Here is a 21,594-nt window from a genome sequence, read left to right on the forward strand (position 1 = left end):
AAATTCACCCGCATCAAAGCAGGCGATAAAACACACCATTATCAGGACAACATATAAGGCAGTCCTCAACCTCGCAATTTTGACTGTGAGACGAACTAATGATGAGTGGACCCCCAGGCTAACAGAATGGACATGCATAGACGAATCGAGAAGAAGGGGAAGGCCAGCATCTCATTGGAGGGATAAAAGAACAATATTCGAAGCAAAGAATGGACTCGGGAAGCGCAGGACAGGAGCGGGTGAAGGTCAATGGGAGAAGCCTTCGTCCTGCAGTCCTCGTAAATAGGATGTTGGTGATGATGATGATGAATATGTCCTCAACTTGTGTCGTCCTAACGCTGATAATTTTGAAGCTGCCGCTTCAAAATTATCAGCGTCCCTTCCAAGAAGAAAGCATTTAAATATTTGTCTGAAGTCATTTTTAAGTTAAACAGTCTTGCTTGGCTGGTCATGTTTCATCTGTATGCAGTATCATCATCAGCAACCAGCGCGGGCACGCGCCAATCCCCTGAGGGCACATACGACTCCCCGTAGCGTTCCAATCGGGTCGCCGCCATTCTTGCGTGTTCCTCTTGCCACAGAAGACGCGATTTCCGCTTTTGTAACCAAGGATGAAAGGCGGCGCACCCTCGACAGCCTCTAGCGTCAAGTCCAGCGTAGTTTCGCCTTCGATGTCATTGTTGGCATCGAACCACGAGTGCCACGACGTGATTACGCCCAGCCGAGGTAGCCTCGGCACGGCGCACTTGCTGCGGCATGGTTACTGGGCCTTCGTATCGTTCATGGCACTGCTGATGCTGGGAGCGGGTTATGGAACGGCGCAGGTCGTGCGGGCGTACGCGAATGGCTGCTACGATCCTGGCCGTCGGCAGCCCAGCACAAGCTTGCCGCGCAACCCAACCAACGCCAAGGGAGACCCCTGCCAGGACTACTACGACTTCGTGTCCAAGGGCTGGAAAAAGAAGAACCCGGGCGCCGCCAACTATTCCGAGGTGCGTCGATCAGTTCTGGTATTTCCAAAACGAGCCCAATGCTGCGACATTCGGCAGCGAATTTCAAATGTCATCTCGGCTTATTCGCTTTGGAGAGACGCGTGTCAGCAGAGCAAAAACAAATCGGTGTAATTCTTCGGAAGGAATGAATGAGAAAACAATAATGACGGCAGGTCGGGCGTGCCGCTATAGGAGCAGGCATGCATGCTTATTTTGCTCTCATTCACGCTGTACTAATACTCAGGAGTAATACTCATGCGCCTTGTCCGCCACCTTCCCCGAAACGCAAAGAGAACTCATTTGACATAGCAGCCACACGTGAGCTTATTTTCTCTCGCGGCGTTCGCAGACGTTAGACAGAAATGGTAAAAGAATCACGACTGCCCAGGGCTGCACGAGCCCTCGGCCTCGAGTCGCGAGCCCAGAATAGCGCGTGCTCACGATGGATCCAGAGTTTGCGCTGCCGGTTCCGGTCCGTTGTCACTACGTGGGCTGCCATGGGAAGAGTATGGCCAGTTCAGGAAAAGGTTTTAGATTGTGTTTTATCAAACTACCCCCCCCCCCCCCCCCCCCCAAAAAAAAAAATGTGAATGCGAAAGCATCAATGGCCCTTGAAGTGGGAGAGCCGGCGTGACGGTCTGTAAAGCCGAGGACCAGCTCTGGCGTGACCGCTTGCGAAGCGTTCCATAGCACGAGCTTCGTTCGCTTTAATAAAAACACAAATAAAGGACGGCGCGGAGAGGCAGCCCCACGTGGAAAACAGGGAGTGCAGCTGTGGATGTGAGCGCGGTGTTCGGCGGCAAATCAACACGCGCCTCGTGGATCTCGCGCAGCGGCGCAACAGTTACTACTTGCAGCGCAAGAGGAGGAGGAGCTCTCCCTTGCGCCGTCCCATTGGACATTCTGTCGCATTCACAACTCGTAATTAAGTGCTTGGGTAGCCTAGGATTTTAATGTCGTTGAACTGCTCATAGGGATCCGTAGTGTTCTCGGCGGTGCGTAGCATGAATAACGATTACTCTCACTTTTATACAAATACATGAAGCCGCCTTCAATGAATTGTTGGCTTTAATACATGAAGACGCCGCCCCTAAGGCGGTTCAAGCCACGTCACGAAGCCGCCGTGATACCGACAGTCCCGTGACTGTCTGCTAGGATAAAACTGTAGTCCCCTCGAGCGTCATCCAGCCCCTTAACTGAGAAGCGCGCGTAATCGAGAAATTAGAGACGAATTAATCTCACCTTGATTCTAGCAGGCGTTGGGAATTCACCGCTGTCAACCGTGTTTCGTGTCTTGCCCACGTTTGGCAGCTTCGCTGTCCAGGCAACTTCGCTGCGTGGATTGGGGAAATTTTCATCGGCCGTGTCCTGATTTCACGTATCAGTTAGCTTAGAAACATGAAAATAAACCATTTGATTGTATGATTGATTTGTTGGTTGGTTGATTGATTTGTTGATTGATTTGTTGATTGATTGATTGATTGATTGATTGATTGATTGATTGATTGATTGATTGATTGATTGATTGATTGATTGATTGATTGATTGATTGATTGATTGATTGATATGGTGTTTAACGCGCTTACACTGCACAGGAGATGAGGCGCCCCGTAGTGGAGGGCTCCGGAATAATTTTGACCGCCCGGGGTTCTTTAACGTGCGCCCAAATCTCGAGCAAACAGACATTTTCACTTTTCGCCTCCATTAGAAAAAAAATACAGCATCTGTATGTAGCTGTTATAGGCTGAAAAAAAGAATTTGATTAGATACACTCTGAAGCGGTCTGTTATAGGGTAAAAAAAGAATTTGATTAGATACACTCTGAAGCGGTCTGGGTGCATTTTGAAAAAAGGGAGCTGATAAACATCGTTGGTGTCGAGTGGGTAAGGGGCGGGGTAGGGGGCGTTAACGTGACTACGTCTTCGCCAATGGCTACTCCCTTCTTGGCAAAAAATGGGTCAGCATTTAAGTGAGTTGATTCACCAAGATGTTATTCTGATTTATAAAGTTCGAATACAAGCAGTAAAAGCTGGTAGTTAGACAATTTTGTTTAGCGAAGCTGTTCGTTAAAAGAAAAAGGGGTGAAGGACATGGTTGGGATTTCAAACGATGAAAAATAGGGTCTGACCCCATTTGTTACCAAGCCTAGTCCATGTCATTACGCTGTAAAAATTAAAGCGAAGCTTAGTTTGAAGAACGGTGGAGCTCAGCCTTCAAGACGCGTACACGAGTAGAGAGTACGGCAACACACACGCGGGTGCCAGCAACAGTTTAATTAATAAAATTTGGAAGGAAAAACAATGTCAGCGCATGCTCCGTAAAAACTAAAGTAAAATTACAAGCTGATGACGCCATTCATAATCGGCTCTTTTCAAATATTCAACTTCTTTGCCGGATACCGTTAGTGAGGGCACACTCACGCACTTATCACGCACTTATCGTGCTTTCGCATTCGATAAGCTTCAATCAGCTTCTCTCGCGCTTTGTGGCTTCCCTATCAATTATTTTAGTTTTGTCAAAGATAGGGGTGCTTCCACAACCTCGGCAATGGGCAGGCAAGTTTGCCCCTCCGCCTGACGGGACCGAAGTTTCATGTTCTTTTAAACGAATATTCACACAGCGTCCCGTCTGCCCTATAAACAATTTATCTCACTTCAGCGGTGTGCGGTAGATAACATTTTTGGTGCACTTCGGGAATTTTGTGGCATGGCGGGTTGTGCACGTGTTCTTTGGTTAGCGCTTTTCAGTTTTGAGGAAAAGGCCCAACGGGCCCAACAGGCAGAACAACAAACTCTTCTGCGAACCTTAGTGTTCTGACTGATGCGTCTGTAACGCGAAAACTCCGAAGGTAAAAAAAAAAAACGCTCGCGATGGCCCAAAATTCGAAATCGAATCAGGGTCCATCACGCGATGAAGTCGGCGTCTATCCGATTGCTCCATTTCGATATGGTCGAAGCGGTTTGGAAAGCATAGACGATCACCACAGAATACGTCACAGGAAAGCGCGTTCAACCGTCGTCGTCGTTTGACGGAGGGGTGCAGGATTTTGCGCCTCGCCGTAATCCCTCTTGTGTCGGCTCAGCCGGCACAAATAAGGTAACGATCGCCGCTCCGCTGATCGACGCTCCCTGCGCCTCATAACCCTCTCAGGTAGACATTACGCTGCTTTTGGCCGATTTGCGTTTGAATTTGAGCGTATCTTTCAAGCGCGCATAATTCCTATATCTACTAAACATTGAGGTTTCGGTAAGGAATATCAATGGCACTGTACCATATGATATCAATGAACTACTACATTGTTCGTCGACAAACCACCGCGCTAAACAATAGATGGTAGGACATGTGAGGCGGAGGGAAGATAAACAGGTGGAGCACACCAGCAAAATAATACAGGTATACAAGAGCCAAGAATGGATTGGTCTGACACAAGGTAGAGTGGATTGACAGTACAAAGACGACTCCCACACTGCACCACCATTGGATGGTGATGATGATGATGATGAAAAATCACGAGGTAAAATTGCGTAAATAAAGGGAACTTTGTTTAGTCAGTCAATGTATCCAGGCTTAAGACGATCCCACGAATACTCAGCGCCGTGAAACTGAACCATTGCGAGGATTCCATTGGCGTGAGCATTAGAGTAAAGGCGTCGCCTTCCTGTGCCCCAGGCGTAAGCGCTCGGGAGGAGGAGGGGGGCCAAAATAATCGCCTCTCTTGCAGGCGTTGCAGCAGCGCCTGGCCTGTGCCGCCGTGGTGAGCCTGGCGCTGGAGGAAGCGCCGGCGGCGAGTTCGTCTCACCAGTCGTCCCGGCTATTCCAGAGGTGTGCCCAGCTGGCCTATTTCCTGCACGACGTGCACGTAGACCTGCACAGCTTCCTGGGACTCTTCAACCTCAGCTGTCGGGTGTCGTATTCCAGGTATACACCAAAGAAGTCTGCGTGGCCGTACAGACCACAATCACCTCCAATTTCTCTCGGATATCGCCCCACCGTGTTTAGTTTTCCCGAGCCACTAGAACGGTGGAAACGTAGCTCGCATGAACGTTTGCTTAAATTGCGAGAGTGGAAAGCGAGGAAGCCAAGCAAACGACGAGTGCCTTGCTTTCAACAAACATGTTTTCCGAATGTTATTCCGCATTGCTCGCCACGCGGATGTCGCTGATCCAGCACCTGTCAAAATACATTGAACGTGGAGACAGGCGGTAACGGTTGTGTTCAGGTCGGTCGCAGATAAGTCAAAGCACGGGTGTGCATCGATTATTCTTATTCGCAATTCGGTGTTCAATTGGTTATGCACAGCTATCACTCCCCACTCGTAACAATCTCCTTTGAATATATCACGTTCTAACGCACTAGACGACTATTTGCACGGCTAAATAGCAGCGCCGTGTGATAGCCTATTCCGGACAAGGAAATGAATATTGTGACGTGGCAATGAAGGCACTGCTCGTAATAAAATGTATTACAGTCAAATACAAGCCGGTGGGCAAAGCAGATCGAATGTCCCCGGAACAGCGCGCACGTCCGCAAGGCAAGCAGCGTCGTCGTCGTCTCCCAAGGCTGTGTACCAGCTTGGCAGTGGCGCATATCCCTGAAGGAGAGGTTGGCCATAGCTTAGCACTTGGATTGCCAATCTGCCAAGGCCCGTGACATAACCTCCGGCGGCGAGAGCACCGACCCGGTGCAAACAACGGAACAAGGTTAGAAGCAGCCTGGATCGCGGGAGTGGTACGGCTTCAGACGGGAGACGTGCACAAGTTGCGACGTTGAATGAGATGACGGCGAAGGCGTGAGGGGTCCAATTTCGTAGGTCACGGGAGTTACCATGCGTAGGATGCGGTAAGGGCCCGTGAAACAACACAGCAGTTTTTCAGACAGGCCGACGTGGCGCGATGGGGTCCACAGGAGTACCAAAGTGCCAGGGGCGAAGTACACATCGCGATGCTGCTGGTCATAGCGGTCTTTCTGGGCAGTTTGTGCCGTAGATATCCTGGCGCGGGCAACCTGTCGGGCCAAATCAGCGTGCGCTACCGCGTCCCGCGCGTATTCGGTTGTGAATGTCCCCGAGTTAGGCAACACGGTGTCCAATGGTAAGGCAGGCTCTCGCCCAAAAAGAAGAAAGAAAGGGGAGTAGCCGGCAGCGTCGAGGCGAGAAGAATTATACGCAAACGTAACGTAGGGTAATGGTACGTCCCAGTCGCGGTGGTCGGCGGACACGTACATGGCCAGCATATCCGTGAGCGTCTTGTTGAAGCGTTCAGTCAGTCCGTTTGTTTGCGGATGATAGGCGGTTGTAAGATTGTGCTTCGTACGGCAGGAACGGAGGAGGTCATCAATAACTTGGGACAAGAAGTACCGCCCACGATCCGTAAGCAGTTGACGAGGGGCCCCGTGGTGCAAGATTACATCATGTAGGAGGAAGTCGGCTACGTCTGTGGCACAGCTGGTGGGGAGGGCACGCGTGATAGCGTAACGCGTAGCATAATCCGTGGCGACAGCAATCCACTTGTTGCCCGACCGGGACAAGGGGAAAGGGCCGAGAAGGTCCACTCCTACACGGTAGAATGGTTCTGTGGGAACATCAATTGGTTGAAGGGTGCCGGCTGGAAGCAAACGAGGTGTTTTTCGGCGTTGGCATAGATCACAAGCCGTGACGTATCGCCTCACGGACCGGTATAGGCCCGGCCAGTAAAAGCGCCGACGCACGCGGTCGTAAGTCCGAGCCACGCCAAGGTGACCAGCTGTGGGCGCGTCGTGAAGCTCGCGGAGGACGTCAGAGCGGAGATGCTGAGGCAGTGCAAGTAGCTCGTCAGGCCCGTCCTCGCGGAAGTTTCGGCGGAACAAGATGCCATCACGAAGCATAAATTCACGCGTAGAAGGGTCGGCCGGCTTGGAGCTGAGGCGTTGGATGATCTTGTAAAGCGACGGATCACGGCGCTGATGGTCTGCAATGTTGAGCAAGTCCGACAGAGCGAATACGCCGGGGTCGTCGTCATTGTCTCGAGGGTCAGGGGGGTCAACAGGGTGACGAGACAGGCAGTCCGCGTCCCTGTGCATGCGACCAGACTTGTAGACGACCGAATAGTCGTATTCCTGTAGCCGTAATGCCCAACGACCAAGTCGTCCAGTGGGGTCCTTCAGAGTGGAAAGCCAGCATAACGCATGGTGATCCGTAACTACAGCGAATGTTTTGCCGTACAAGTACGGACGGAACTTGCTGACAGCCCATACAAGTGCGAGGCATTCACGCTCAGTGATAGAATAGTTGCGTTCGGCGTGGTTCAAAAGGCGACTGGCATACGCTATCACTCTGGTGCCACCTGCTTGTCGCTGGATCAAGACAGCTCCTATGCCATGCCCACTTGCATCAGTACGAACTTCTGTCGGTGCCGTATCATCGAAATGGGCCAAAATCGGACAACTGGTCAGACGGTTAATGAGCGAGGAAAAAGCCGTAGCTTGTGCGGAGCCCCACGAGAACGAGGTATCGTTCTTCAGAAGATCCGTGAGCGGGCGGGCTATGTCAGCGAAGTTCTCGATGAAGCGGCGGAAGTAAGAGTATAGGCCAACAAAGCTGCGAACGTCCTTCGCAGATCGAGGGACAGGAAACTCTTTGACGGCGCGCACCTTGTCAGGGTCAGGTCGCACACCAGCAGCGTCCACTACATGTCCCAGGATCTTAAGTTGTTGGCCGCCGAAATGGCATTTGGACGCGTTGAGCTGGAGCCCGGCACGGCGGAAGACCGCAAGGATGTCCGACAGACGTTGAAGATGTGTCCCGAATGTTGGGGCAAACACGATGACGTCATCCAAGTAGCAGATGCACGTCGACCACTTGAAACCGCGCAAAAGTGAGTCGATCATCCTTTCGAAGGTCGCAGGTGCATTACAAAGACCGAACGGCATGACCTTGAATTGGTACAAGCCGTCCGGCTTAACGAAAGCGGTCTTTTCGCGATCCATGGCGTCAACAGCAATCTGCCAATAGCCAGATCGTAGGTCGATCGACGAGAAATAGGACGCACCGTGAAGGCAATCGAGGGCATCATCTATTCGAGGGAGCGGGTAAACGTCCTTCTTAGTGATTTTATTCAAATGCCGGTAGTCAACGCAGAAGCGCCACGAACCATCTTTCTTTTTCACCAAGACGACTGGTGATGCCCACGGACTTGAAGAAGGTTCAATGACGTCCTTGTTCAGCATTTTCTCTACCTCGGTTTGAATGATTGCCCGTTCCGTTTGTGACACCCGATATGGTCGCCGGTGTATAGGGGCCGCATCGCCGGTGTTGATGCGATGCGTTACCTCCGAAGTCTGGCCTAACGGACGGTCGTCCAAATCAAAGATGTCCCGGTAGGATGCCAGTAGTTCGTGCAGTTGGCGAGCTTGTGAGGCGGAAAGGTCCGACGACATCATCTTTGTTAAGTCATCGGATGTCGGCGGATGATCTTTCGGACCGTCGGGAGGACTTGGGACATCAGGGGACACAGAAGAGAGCTGGCATCCATCGAGCGGACAAACAGTGGCCAGTGACCCTTCCCTGTGGAAGAACTTGGTAGGAACGACCAATATTCAAAAACGGCAAACTTATTTGATTTTGTGCGACCGTAACGACTGTATGAGGAAGCGCCACGTTGTGCTGTAGGAGAACGTCAGTAAGAGGGGAAACCATGTACTCGCCGTCCGGGACAGGTGGGCACGGGGACAAAGGAACGTATGTTATGGCTTTTGGAGCTAATCGTAGGTGTTCGGCAGAGCATAGACGGTGATAAGGTTCAATGTCGGCAACAGGACCAATCGGCAGGTCAAGACGGAGGATGCCTGAGGCGCAGTCTATGAGGGCGGCGTGGTCAGTAAGAAAGTCGAGGCCCAGAATAATGTCATGAGGGCATGCGTCCAAGACGGTGAATTGAACTGGTATTTTGTGTCCTGCGATGCCAACTCGAGCTGTGCAGAGACCCGCTACGGTTGGTGTCCGGCCGTCGGCGACTCGTACAATGTTGGAGGCAGCAGGCGTCATAACTTTGTGCAGGCGGCGGCGAAGGGGCGAGCTCATAACTGAAATGTTCGCACCGGTGTCTATCAGGGCGTCCACACGAATACCATCAATATCAATTTCCAAGAGATTGTGTTTCGTCGTATTAGTGAAGAGAGGATTTTCGGGCCAGGTCGGAAATGCAGCATCACCTCCGGGAGCTGCATGAGCTAGTTTCCCGGGGAGGTAGCGGCGTAAGAAGCAGGCGGAGAGGGGCGGCGGGGTTGAGGCGAACGAGACTGGCGACGTTGTGGGGACGGGGAACGGCCAAAACGGGTGGTCAGGGAACTGCCAGAAACGTCACGCTGCTGGTAACCAGGCATGAATTGGTGGGTCCTATCGCTGGAATAGCTTCTATCAGGAAACCTTGGCTGCGGCGGCGACGACCAGCGGTAACGGCAGTAGCGAGACACATGCCCGACGCGCGAACAATTGAAGCAAATTGGCCGGTTGTCAGCGGTACGCCATTCGGTAGGGCTGCGACGGCGGTAACGGGGTGGGGCGTCGTAACGGCTGGGCATTCCGCTCCGTGCGAAGGGAGTGGAGGAGCTTGCGGGAGCATGCGAGCACGACAGAGAACACACAGGGTGAATTCCCAGGTTGGCAACTTCTTCACGCACGACTGCCTGGATGAGTGCAACAGTCGGGGCATTTCGGGCATGGCCGTATTGAGGTGGGATAGCCGGAACCATGGCCTCTATTTCGCGGCGCACTATCGTCGTCAGAGGGTCGGTATGAGTCGGCAGGTCATCGGTCGGCGGTGGGCGGGGTGGCGTTGCCGCATCCGCACACGACGATGTTGCCGCGGTGTGGGGGAGGCGGGTGAACGAGTGCGCTACGCGACGACACTTCGCTTCTTCAAACCTGCGGCATTCCTTCAAGACGGCCTCAACCGAGGAGCACTCTTTGCAAATCAGCAAATTAAAAGCATCGTCCGCAATGCCCTTAAGGATGTGCCCAACCTTGTCAGACTCAGGCATGCTGGGGTCTACTTTTGAGCAGAGCGCCAAAACGTCCAGAATGTAGGCGACGTACGACTCGGTGGATGACTGAACTCGAGAGGAGAGGTCTTTCTTTGCGGCAAGCTGGCGCGCCACGGAGTTACCGAACAAATCGCGCAGTTCCTGCTTGCACTGATCCCAACTGGTCAGCCTGGACTCGTTGGTTTGGAACCACACCAGAGCGGGTTTTTTCAGATTTAAGGGTAAATTTGCCAACATGAAAGTGTCATCCCACCGGTTGTGGGTACTGACGCGCTTGTACATGCTGAGCCATTGATCAATGTCCTCATCGTCAGCGCCAGAGAAAAAGCCGGGGTCGCGAGGTGGAGAGACAATGACTATCGGGTTGGGGGATGCAGGCTCACGGGTTGGTGGCATCGTCCCGCGATGGGTGTGACGTCCTGACCGAAGCTCCGTGTTGTGCCAAGACTGGCGGGACAGAGGTAGGGAAGTTGCACCTCCACCACACGATGTGACGTGGCAATGAAGGCACTGCTCGTAATAAAATGTATTACAGTCAAATACAAGCCGGTGGGCAAAGCAGATCGAATGTCCCCGGAACAGCGCGCACGTCCGCAAGGCAAGCAGCGTCGTCGTCGTCTCCCAAGGCTGTGTACCAGCTTGGCAGTGGCGCATATCCCTGAAGGAGAGGTTGGCCATAGCTTAGCACTTGGATTGCCAATCTGCCAAGGCCCGTGACAATATCTCCCTGTGGTGGTGCCACGTCTAATAATGAAGCAGACACTCAGAAAACGGCAGGCAGGTCTTTTCTCCGACATGAAGATCCGTCCCAGGCGTAGCAGTTTGGTACATGCTGTAGTTGCCATATGCGGGTAAATTTAAAACCTTTGGATAATTTAGAGGCAAACAATGCAAAAAACCTGATCTGTCCCACGGATCCGGTGGGTCTGTGAGAGGAGACAGAAAAACGCAGATCAGCTGGGATCAAACTTGTATGAATTCATCCCCCTCTCCCATTAAAATATATAACGCTTAGGATTGGTTTTTTTTTTCAAGAGGTCAAGCAAAGCATGCCAACCACTGTCGTCTTCGAAGCTCGAAGATGTATTTCGTTGTACAATCGTATGCTGGCTGACATAAGGAATTACTCTTCGTTGCTGAAGGAGTGCCCAAAATCAATTAAAAAAGTTGTCTCCCCTAACTGTACCTTCAGCAGAATCAGCCACCGACGTAGAGGGCATGCACCTACTGGAGCCAACTAGAGTCAGACTAGGCCAAAAATTTCATAAAGGTATATATATATATATATCGTACTTTTTTGGCTAGGTGATTTCAGAGTGGGTTGCGACAAAGGCCGCTGTGAAACGCCATCCCGTTACAAAGGGGAAGCCGCTAATCATCATCATCATCAACAACAACAACAACTCAAGAATTTATTGTCTGTTAGCACAGGACTTGGGCTGTTATTTTTTTTCTGTCTCCGCTCCAAAACTCAGCGTATCGCGAACCGGGTTACGATGTCGGTTGCTATGGCGGCTTATCGCCGATGCTCTCATTTGCGGCGATTGCAGCATCTCTACAGCCGCCTCTGAGTTTCGTAGGCGGCCAAGACCTCCCAACACAGGAAATTCTAATGACGGCTTTAATCGTTCACGGTGGTCAGCGCGAACGGAAAAAACACACAAAGAAGAGAATACACGACACAGACCACCATGAATGCTATCCAACTCGCCCAATTTGCTACCTGGCTACCTGGTTGGCAGCGCTGCACCGAACTGCGCCCGACAGTTCTTGCGATGGTATAGGTTCTCTTCATTTTACGGAAGGGGGGGGGGGTACCCTACTAATATACCACCATAGACGCTACACTGTCTTGTTTAAAGCTGATCCGCTAATGGCAAAAATGTGCGGGTAACGTTTATTTACTGGCTTTTCTGCACGTTTCAGTGCTTCCTTTTTATTGTATAGGGAAGAGTTTTGTTGCCAAAGCGCTTCAGCCTGCAGTCGGCAGGGTAGCAGACGGCCGCCATAGGCGCTGTGAGGCACATGCGCTCAGACATTGCGTGTGTGCACGGGTAAGAAGATGATGCGTGCTCTTCTGCAACCGATGGCTGCAAATCGGTCGGTATATAGCTTTAAAATAATCGCTGAACGGCAGAGAAGTTACCCTTTGTCGCGATACTGGGGGCCAGAAAACATCCGGTGCGCTTGATTTCTCGTGCGGTGTCGCGTGATTGGCTGCCCGGTTTGCTTTTCGTGACGTTTCCGGAAGCGCATGAAGTTCTCAGGGAACCAGAGGGGTATGCCCTCCGCCACTACTTTCGAGCCGATTATGAACGGGATGTTTTTCCTGTGGTTTGATGGCGGGAATTTCGTTGTAGCAGTGTGTTCCCTGTGCCTGCTTGACAGGAAAGAATCTCTGTGCTGGGTCTTCGGTTGCAAAGCACATCTCCATTCCATGTGAAGCTGCCGCTCTTCAATTCCCGAGGAGTAGGGGGGGGGGGAGGCAGCAGCACACTGATCCAGCCTAAGTAAGGCGCAGAGGAGCTAGCATTTCGATTGAGTTGTGCGTTTGAAGGCCAGCCAGCAACGTAGGGAAAAGTGGCAGCGCTGAGCTGAGCAGCGCGCAGACGGAAGTGGCAGTCGAATAGTCTGAGGGCAGGGGCCCAATTTCCCACTTCTAAAGAAAAAAGAGGCAAGGATAGCGAAAGGTGGTACAGAAAGGGTAAATTCAATCACTCGTGCCATGGGTAGCACTAAACGACAGAATTTGCGTTGCTTCATGGACAGTGCGAGAATACTAGGCGGATTTCGTAATACCTTAAAAGCAACGCGATTGGCTTGGCAGCCTCCGTCGGGAGGCAGGTTTCATGCTATTCAACCGGCAGTGCCTTTTCATAAGCTCTGAACAGCCGAGCGTACGTTTACACTTTGTACACTGTCGCACGTAATTTCATTTGAAAGGCTTTGGAAGTTCTGATTAAATCAAGGGTTCCAAAGATCGAACCAATTTAATATCTTGATCTATTATCGGAGATACGCAAGAAGGAATAACAAATTCTCTCCCGCATTGTCCCGGGCGTTCGTTCAATTTACAAACAAACTTGTTTTCAGATACCTTGTGTATGCTATTTAGTTCAAGGTACCGTCCACTCACCCGTTGTAGCCGCCTTGGAAGTGAGGAGGCGCTATTGTGTTACTTGCACCTCCGACGTATTTAGATCCTTGGGCGCTGTATACCTTTTCGCCCTCCCTTATCCTCGCTCGTGACAAATCTTTCCCGGTGTTTTATGTCCATGACGGATATTTTAGTGTGTATACTTGTCATTTTTAATGAACTGGGTGACAAAGTACAATGGTCACACACAGCAAAATGCAGCGGCTACGTAGAAACCTAAGTCAAAGCTTTCCTGCCCGATGCCAATGGGCGCTGACCGGTCTTTTGCTGCCCTGGGGCGGGCGTGCCTGCACTGAATGCGCAGCAGGTCCAAGCTGGAGACCCTGGTCGTCCTGGTGACGCTGGACCGGTGCGTGCCGGTGCTGTCCCACCAGAACGCAGACACCCACGTCAAGCGGCCGAGGTCCCGCACCCTGCGCTTCACCTGCAACCCGTGCATGTTCCAGCGGTTTCTCACGCGCAACGCGCTCCAGGAGAGAGGCCCCGTGCTCGCTTACTTCGGAAGCGCCTCGGCCACCCTGAACGGCTCCGCGGCGCCTAAGAGGACGGTTCAAGAGGCAAGTATATATGCGCATGCATCTCCAAATATAAGAGCTATACCAGCTTGTCAAACCTAACAAACGAATGCACGCATGCCCACAGCCTGGCTGTGGATTCAACCAAGGGCTAATAGGCCCCTTTGTCAACCTTCGCCCGCACCAAATTCGGATTTCTTTCAAACCGTCACTGTGTAAGCGTGTGAAAGGTTCCGGGGCGGTAGTGGGCTCATCCACATCAGAGCGCATACTACACCACTGCCTTCTTGTCCCGCCCCCGACAAAATAAGGGGGTGTACTTTAGATAAACAACGATTCTAGAGTTCTCCGTCGTAGTTCTATTAGAAGAATATTAAAAGCCGGGCGCTGTAACCCAAATAAGAAAACAATTTTTGTGCAAACAAAAATTGCAATTTTCTGTATCTGAAAAACTCAAACTGTATGCATTGGTCCTCCTGGCCGAGACTTTTTCCAGCAATAGTTGCTTATTCAAGCACGTTTGCTGATGTGAACCATTCACCGCCACTTTTTTTAGAAAGTACTTGCAATCCCTTGGTTAACTTTCATGGGAATGCTCTCCAGTGATCAATCCGTGCCGCAAGCACAGCAAATATGCCGAATGACAATGTGCATCATCATCATAATCATCATCAACAACATCATAAACATCCTCATCATATTTAGGTCCACTGCTGAACGATGGCTTCTAATACTGACCTCCACCCGCTCCTATGCTGCGCTGCCCGAGTCCAGCCTTTGACTCCCAATTTCCTTATTTTGTCTCTCCATCGCGTTAATGGCTTTTCCTTTCTCCTACACCCGTCTCTGGGTGTCCATTCTGCTATTTCGTCTCACTACATGGTCAGCGCAAGCCCATTTATTTTTCTTAATTTGAACTATGGTATCTTCTACTGGAGTTTGTTCCCTTAACCAGGAAGCTCGTGTACCCGCCCTAGGCGTTACTCCTATCATACTTTGTTCCATGGCCGGCTCAGACAACCTAAGTTTGCTTTCCAGTTGCTTCGTAATGTGCCATGTTTGCAGTCCATATGTCATCACCGCCAGAACGCATTGCTTTTATAATGTTCTCTTGAGCAATGGAGGTAGCGTACTTTTCATTATTTGCGAGTGCCACACGCAGTTTCACTTAGAAAACATGATTGGCGCTCTGCCACTGCTCAATTCACACGTCATACTTGCATTGCGTGATGCCACAGCCCACACCGAAGAGTCTCGACGTCATTATTGCTGGCTGCATGGATTGATCAATCGAGTGCATTGCGGTGAAGCTGAATTACAGGATTCTTAAATATATATTGTAGGTCCTTCTCTCCGAGTGGAGGCAGCACTTAGTGAAATACGATAGTGCCTGAATGCACAACATTTCGTGGAGCTCTTAAACTATAGATTAGTAAGTGAAGTAGCCGTACACTGCGGAGTGACGCGATGTAGCCGTCACTCCGCAGTGTTTTCATTGTGGAGTGACGGCTTAAAAATGTTTTAAAATTTCGAATAATCGCTTACTCGTGCTGCTTAAGCCAGGCACAAGGCCCAACATTGTTTTTGTTGCTCTGAATGTGAAGCCATGCATATTTCTGTTCATGACCGAGCAAGCCGAGTTGTCATGTACCACTTTATAAACGCATCTGCGTTTTGTTCGTAACTATACCTGAAGTTACAAAATTTTCTGCGCGCTAGCACGTCCGTCTTTATTCTTCTCATCACACTACAATTGATGTATACCGTGATAGTTGTAATTCTTTTACCTGCAATTGGGGAAAAATACAGTGTTAACTGCAAAGAAGCATCGGGTATAAATTGTGTTTTTTTACGACAAGGCATTAATTTCATTCGGATGCACACGACCAATACGCGTTCCTTTGTTTGAAAGTAATGTGTTCATTTACTTTTTTGTCCGTAACCCCTACAACATGGCACAGTTCGCGTATGGGAGTGGCAAAGCATTCGTTCCGCGTATCGTACTTCCTAGAAAAGGCCGGCTTTCTCCCTTGTCTGCTGTGCTCACTTACATGTTTGCTTATTCAGGTGCTTTATTTCAAATTTTATGCCTTCGATGGCTCTCTCGGAGAAATATATTTTTTTTGCTACAGTCTCAGGATAAGTGGCATCGCAATGTACAGACCTTTATGCCGCATGAAATTTGTACGAGTTTCTGTTACAATATTGCTACCATCTGCGGATTCTTCTAAACAATGACCCAGTTGTGAGTCATGTAACCTATAATTGGGTACTTAATCTAAGTTCACGCTAAGAGCCCTAATTCGATATATCCTGGTCATTTAAGCTAACCGCCTGTTAGCCTCGTACCGTGAGTGGGGCTATCCCTTGCAGGGAAAGGCAGCATCGGGGGGAACGTTTTTCATTGCAAGGAACTTGACCCAACGTGCAGCTCAATTCAGCTTTTCAGGGTATGCTGAACGTACCAAACTGACTCAAAGTCGGAGGAAATCAACTGGCAGCGTGTCCTTCGCGCCGTCCGTTGGTGCGTTGACCACTACACGTAACGTGGAGACCGTTGAAAGTTTTCGATCGCTTCTACAGCTGCAAGCGGGCACACGGGATTCGAGCAGACGTTGAAGACGCCACATTGCATGCACAGCCGCCAATTCTTTTTAATAATACCGCGGAAACGCCGACTGACGATTCGGTGAGCGCATTGTCAAAGTATACAAAGAGGCGAAACGAGTGAGGGTAGATCGGACAGTTCGCATGCGCAGAATGGTCCTGCCAGTGCAACCGTCGTCTGCCAGGCTGTTCTCACAATTAGGACACAACCCCTTACCGCTAGTAATCAGTCACCTATCTTCCTCGCCCGGAGGTGACAGCGATCTCTCATGCGCCTTAATTGTTCACGGCAATGAAGATAGGCGGCTGATTACAAACAGAAAGGTGTTGTGTCGCACTTCCGGGAAAACCCTAACCGACGACGATGTCACTGGCGGCACCATTCTACGCGTGTAAACTCTAGGATATATTCGGTGGGTTGAAGGTCCTGCAATAATGTTAAACAATTCAGTGGGTGTACGCATGGACGTCCTCAAGATGGGCAACTACGTATTACCGGCTGTCGTTCCATCCATATTGGGTCCGTGGCCTGACATCCGGCTGCTGGACGTGTTGATCACGCAAATGGACTACATCATGGGACCCTAGAGCCTGCCTATCGGCGGCCGAGTGCCAGACGGCGCGTGCTATTTACTCCGAAACAGAGCAGTGAAACGAAGTAAAATCACAAACGCGGTAGTTTGCTGATAAGTTATGGAATCAGAATTAGAGTTTACTCTTTTCGGCGGCTGCGACGAGAAGTGGGAATGAAGTAGCCAATAAACTGCGCTAACGTAAAACAAATTATTTCGCACTTGTGTGAATGTCCTCATTTTTGGAACAAATTGTGGCTTGCTAATGGCAAGAATGATGAAGTGTTTCAGTCACTTCCGGAGGGCTCCTTTTATCCCTAAGCGTGGCACGTGTTGTGTAAACTTCCATAGCTCCGTCTGCTTAATTTAAGGTTTTAATCTTCGTAAGTTTACGAGTGTGCGGCGTGTGTGTGTCGTCTAAAGGAGAGGGTATTGCGAACTGGCAGAGCTTTTAGGTGAAAAAGGGAAATACGAAATGTCCCGTCGCAAACTTTTTCCTTATGTTAACTTAAAAGCTAAAAAAATGAAAAAAAAAAATCCTCGCTGGCGGACGGCCACGCTGACTCTGGACAACATTACAACGTCCACTGCAATTTGCCGTGTAATTATATTTGCCTGCTGCCTATTGTACTTAATAAATGGTTCCCAAATAATTGTTGTACATTCCTGGGAGGTACAGATAGTGGCCTCTAGATGTCAAGTGAAATGTGAAGTGAAACATGGATGCCCGTAACCCCTTCGCAGGTCGTTAACAGGCATTTGCTCGTGGCGGTCGGCAGATGCGACAAAGTGTTCGTCTTGAACAAGCGCTTGCTGCGGCTCGTGGCGATCCCCGTCGGCAACAACGAAGGCACCACGGGTCTGCTGGTCTGCGTCAGTTGGCAGGTGGTGCGCCACCTGGAGCCCATGACGTCGTGTCCCCTTCCACGGACGCAGTTCACGGATGGAAGGGACGCCGACAAAAGTTCCCTCGGCTACATGACAGGTCGCTGCTACACGGACGCGGACGCGGCGTTGCCCCTCGCCTTCACCCACGTCTTCAACCGTCGCTGGCTAGCCCCGAGATCCGTGCGGAACGCTACTGCCAGTCTGTGCCGCTTCCGGAGCGTAGCCAGAGCAACCATACCGCCGCTGCCCTGGACTGACGGCGACATAAGGCGCGGTGCGCTGGAGAAGCTGGCCATCCTGCGCGCCGTCGTGGGCTTCCTCGACCAGGGGTCCGGGAACGAGGAAGCCCTACGACGGATCTACCCGCATGTGCCCGAGCTGAGCGGCTCGTACCTGAACATGTCGCTGGCGCTGCACGAGACCGAGCTGAACGTTTCCAAGGGGTTCCTCCGCCTCCACAGCCCCACGTCGCAGGAAGCGGGCTTCCAGCCTGTGGTCAACGCCTCCTACGTTCCAGTGTACCAAGTGATAGCAATCCCAGCTGCCATCCTGTACCCGCGATGCTACGGGGCCTGCTACCCATCCACGTATAACTTGGCCAGCCTGGGCCATGACGTCGGACACGAGATTACGCACGCGTTTCACCCGGACGAGGCCCTGTTCAGCCGGGACGGGCTGCGACGCGACTGGTGGACGCCCGCGTCGAGTAAAAAGTTCTCCCGCCAGCTGGCCAGCGTGCGCCGCCTGTACAACGAAACGCTGTGCACGGGGGCCGCGCGTTACGGAGCGCACGCGCTATCTCAGAACCGCGCTGGCAGCGGCGGCTTGCTCAAGGCCTATCTGGAGTACCTGGAGAGCGTGGCACTGCAGCACAGCGGTGCTGCGCTACAAGGGACAACCTTCACTGGCGAGCAGTTCTTCGCCGGCAGCTGCTTCAAGTGGTGTTCCAACGATGACGAGGGTCCTATTTGCTACTCTCTGCCTGGGGAACGGTGCATCGAGCCGCTGATGAACATGTCCGATTTCGCCCAAGCATTCGATTGCTCCCTGCGATCGGCCATGAACAAGACCAGCCGGTGAGGCGCTATGACATGCCTTCAGCCAGCGAATACAGCGGCTTCAAATTTTTGTTCTCAAAATAGGACTGCACTTTCTTCGAACCTTGGCTGTGTCCTTGGCTGTGTGTGTTACTCGCGCTTTATTTGGTTCTTCAAAGCGTTTTCCACGCTGCCACAAAATACAAACTGTGCAGTTTCTGGTGCTGCGCATGAAATGGCAACAGCTTCGAAGATGCCAGGTGTTATTTGACCTACTGCCTGTGTACATGTGTACGTGTATTCGTGCAGTGTTTGAAGGTGTTTGCTTGAAGGTGTTTGCTGCTTTGTAACCATCTCCAAAAAAGGGTGGAAATGTGTGAAGGGTAACGTGAACAGACTACGCTGTACCTAGAAAAATATTCTTCGGCACTTATGCCTGGCGTGGTATGATGGTTTCGGAATCCTTTTTTGTATTTCACAATCTTATTCCTGCGCTTCCGTAGTCAGCGGGGTTCTGAAGCGATATTCCTGCCTTAAATGCCTTCAGATGTGTTCAATAAAATTGCTCTTTTCTGGATCTGCGTTCGTAGGTGACTCGATTCTGAAGCGATCATTATGCGTATTATGCCTACTTGCGTTCAATACATTTGCGTTTTCCTTAGTTGTGGTCTCGGGAGTGCTCGTGGTGCCTGGGCCGTTACCTGGGAGAAAGACCCTCTCGCGAATGTTTCTATCATCGGAGTCATCTCTATCATCATCACCAGCACCATTATCAGCCACAACAACTTTATTGAAAAAAGATATTCACTGCAGAGTGGTGGTTGGGGTCCTCATTTCAAGGCTCCATTGGATCTTGCCACCTCTCGAGCCTGGTTAATCATTTTATCTGAAACTCCAGGTCTTAGCTGGCGAAAGCTGCCTCCCATTGCTCTTGTTTGTGTTGTGGTGTTGCACCGCCTGGCCATGTATCCACACATTCCCATGTAACGTGGTATAATGTCGGTGTACCACCGCAACAGGGGCAAATTCGAACGTTCTAACGAAAAACAAACCCAGCGCCCTTGCATAACCTTAAACAACGGCAAAAATAATTTCCACTACATAGATAAAAAAAGCCTGGCCACCCTGGCTACGCACGCTGTGGTCACGGCTACCCTAACAACCAGCACTACATGTGGGACTGCGCAGAGATTATACAGACAAGGAGCATATACACATACTTCTTTTCCCATTCCCCTGGCATTTGGGCGGAGTGGCTCGACCCCCCTGAAGACCCTCAAGAGCAGCTCAAACTCGTTCTCCGCAAGCGCACAAAAAGCACCGACCGGTACCCATCCTTAATCCGACACTTGGCCACCTCCTCATTAAATGGGCCATGAAGAGAAAATACCCGCCGTGGTGGCTCAGTGGCTAAGGCGTTGCGCTTCTGAGCACGAGGACAAGGGTTCGTTTCTCGGCCGCGGCGGCTGCTTTTCTTATGGAGGCGAAAAGCAAGAACGCCCGTGAGTACGAAATTTCCGCGCAAGTTAAAGATCCCCAGTTGGTCAAAATTAATCCGGAGCCCTCCACTACGGCGCGCCTCATCGCCTGCGTTGCGTCGGCGCGTTAAACCCTATAATCAATCAATGAAGACAAAATACAAGTTTGATTTATTCGAAAGATTTCGTGTTCTATAGTGCGCCAAGCGCTTGTCCGGAAGCAAACGTTGCTTTATTCACAGCGAGGAGGAGGAGGAAAACTTTTATTCATATCAAATAAGAGCGCTGTGAGTGGAGTCCTCAGTCCAGGAACCCAGAAGAGCTTGCTGCCGGCTTCGCCCTCTCGATGAGCCGAAGCTGACGGTCAGGATCTGAGCTGGCCAGCTCTCGCTCCCACTGCTCTAAAGTTGGATTTCGTATTCTGTCTATATTATTATGTTGACAAGCCCACACCATGTGATATAAGGTTGAGAGCTCTCCACAGTGAGGGCAAGTGGATGTATACATTGTAGGGAATATATCGTGGAGCGTGGTACGGTACGGAAAAGTATTGGCCTGTAGCTGCCTAAGTGAGGTTTCCTGCTCTTTTCTGAGGGATTTATGGCCTGGCGGATATATCTGTCGGGAAAGCCTGTAATGTTTAATAATGTTGAGTGACCTCTCTGTACGTGACTAACGGCTGGTTAACCGTCTGTTGGTCTTCTTGTGGAGCCCGGCCGGACAATTCTCGGGCACTCGTGTGAGCGGCGAGGTTTCCACGAAGACTGGAGTGGGCTGGTGTCCAGGGGATAGTCACATTTCTCCTAGGAGGCTTTTGCTGGAGGATTTGAAGGGCGGTTTTGGAAATTCGTCCATTTATAGTATTCACTGCAAAATTAATCAACTTAAGCTAAAACTTGGATTCTTTCACCAAAACGTGTGTTTGAACGACGTTTGCAATGACATCATCACAACAGCTCTTTCACCTAAACTTGGGGCCCTATTCTCGACTGGACAAATTCCCGGGGAATTGGGCAATTTGCCGGAAGTCTTTTCTGATTGGCTCTCAGTTTTGGTCACGTGCTTCCGGTTGACAAAGCGCTTGTGTGTGCTGTCGTCATTTTGGCGTTTCATGAGGTTACGAGGTTACAGGCACCAGTTCAAAAGTTTGGCTTATTTCTCTTTACTGAAAGCGCATAATTCTTGGCCTGCAATGAAAAACTAGACTAAATGCACCGGACATGACAACGTAAGCTTGTCTTTGCTACTCAACAACAACACTGCTTTTAATACACATCCTCTCTGTGATTGGCTGAGAAGGCGTAACGTAATTTAAACAGTTGGCGGGAAC

The 21,594-nt window shown here is 50.8% G+C and overlaps 1 protein-coding gene across 1 annotated transcript; it reads left to right on the plus strand.

Annotated features, from left to right (window-relative positions):
* Window positions 1-542: 542 nt before the first annotated feature.
* Window positions 543-18,832, plus strand: LOC144155885 (endothelin-converting enzyme 1-like). Its single transcript, XM_077687587.1, has 4 exons — window positions 543-992; window positions 4,714-4,937; window positions 13,475-13,724; window positions 17,606-18,832. The coding sequence occupies exons 1-4, from the start codon at window positions 612-614 to the stop codon at window positions 18,827-18,829; spliced, it is 2,079 nt and encodes a 692-aa protein (XP_077543713.1). The 5' UTR covers window positions 543-611; the 3' UTR covers window positions 18,830-18,832.
* Window positions 18,833-21,594: the final 2,762 nt, after the last annotated feature.

Source organism: Haemaphysalis longicornis, unplaced genomic scaffold (genome assembly GCF_048455015.1).
Source record: "Haemaphysalis longicornis isolate Haplotype H1 unplaced genomic scaffold, Haemaphysalis longicornis Haplotype H1 scaffold_1, whole genome shotgun sequence".
NCBI lineage: Eukaryota > Metazoa > Arthropoda > Arachnida > Ixodida > Ixodidae > Haemaphysalis > Haemaphysalis longicornis.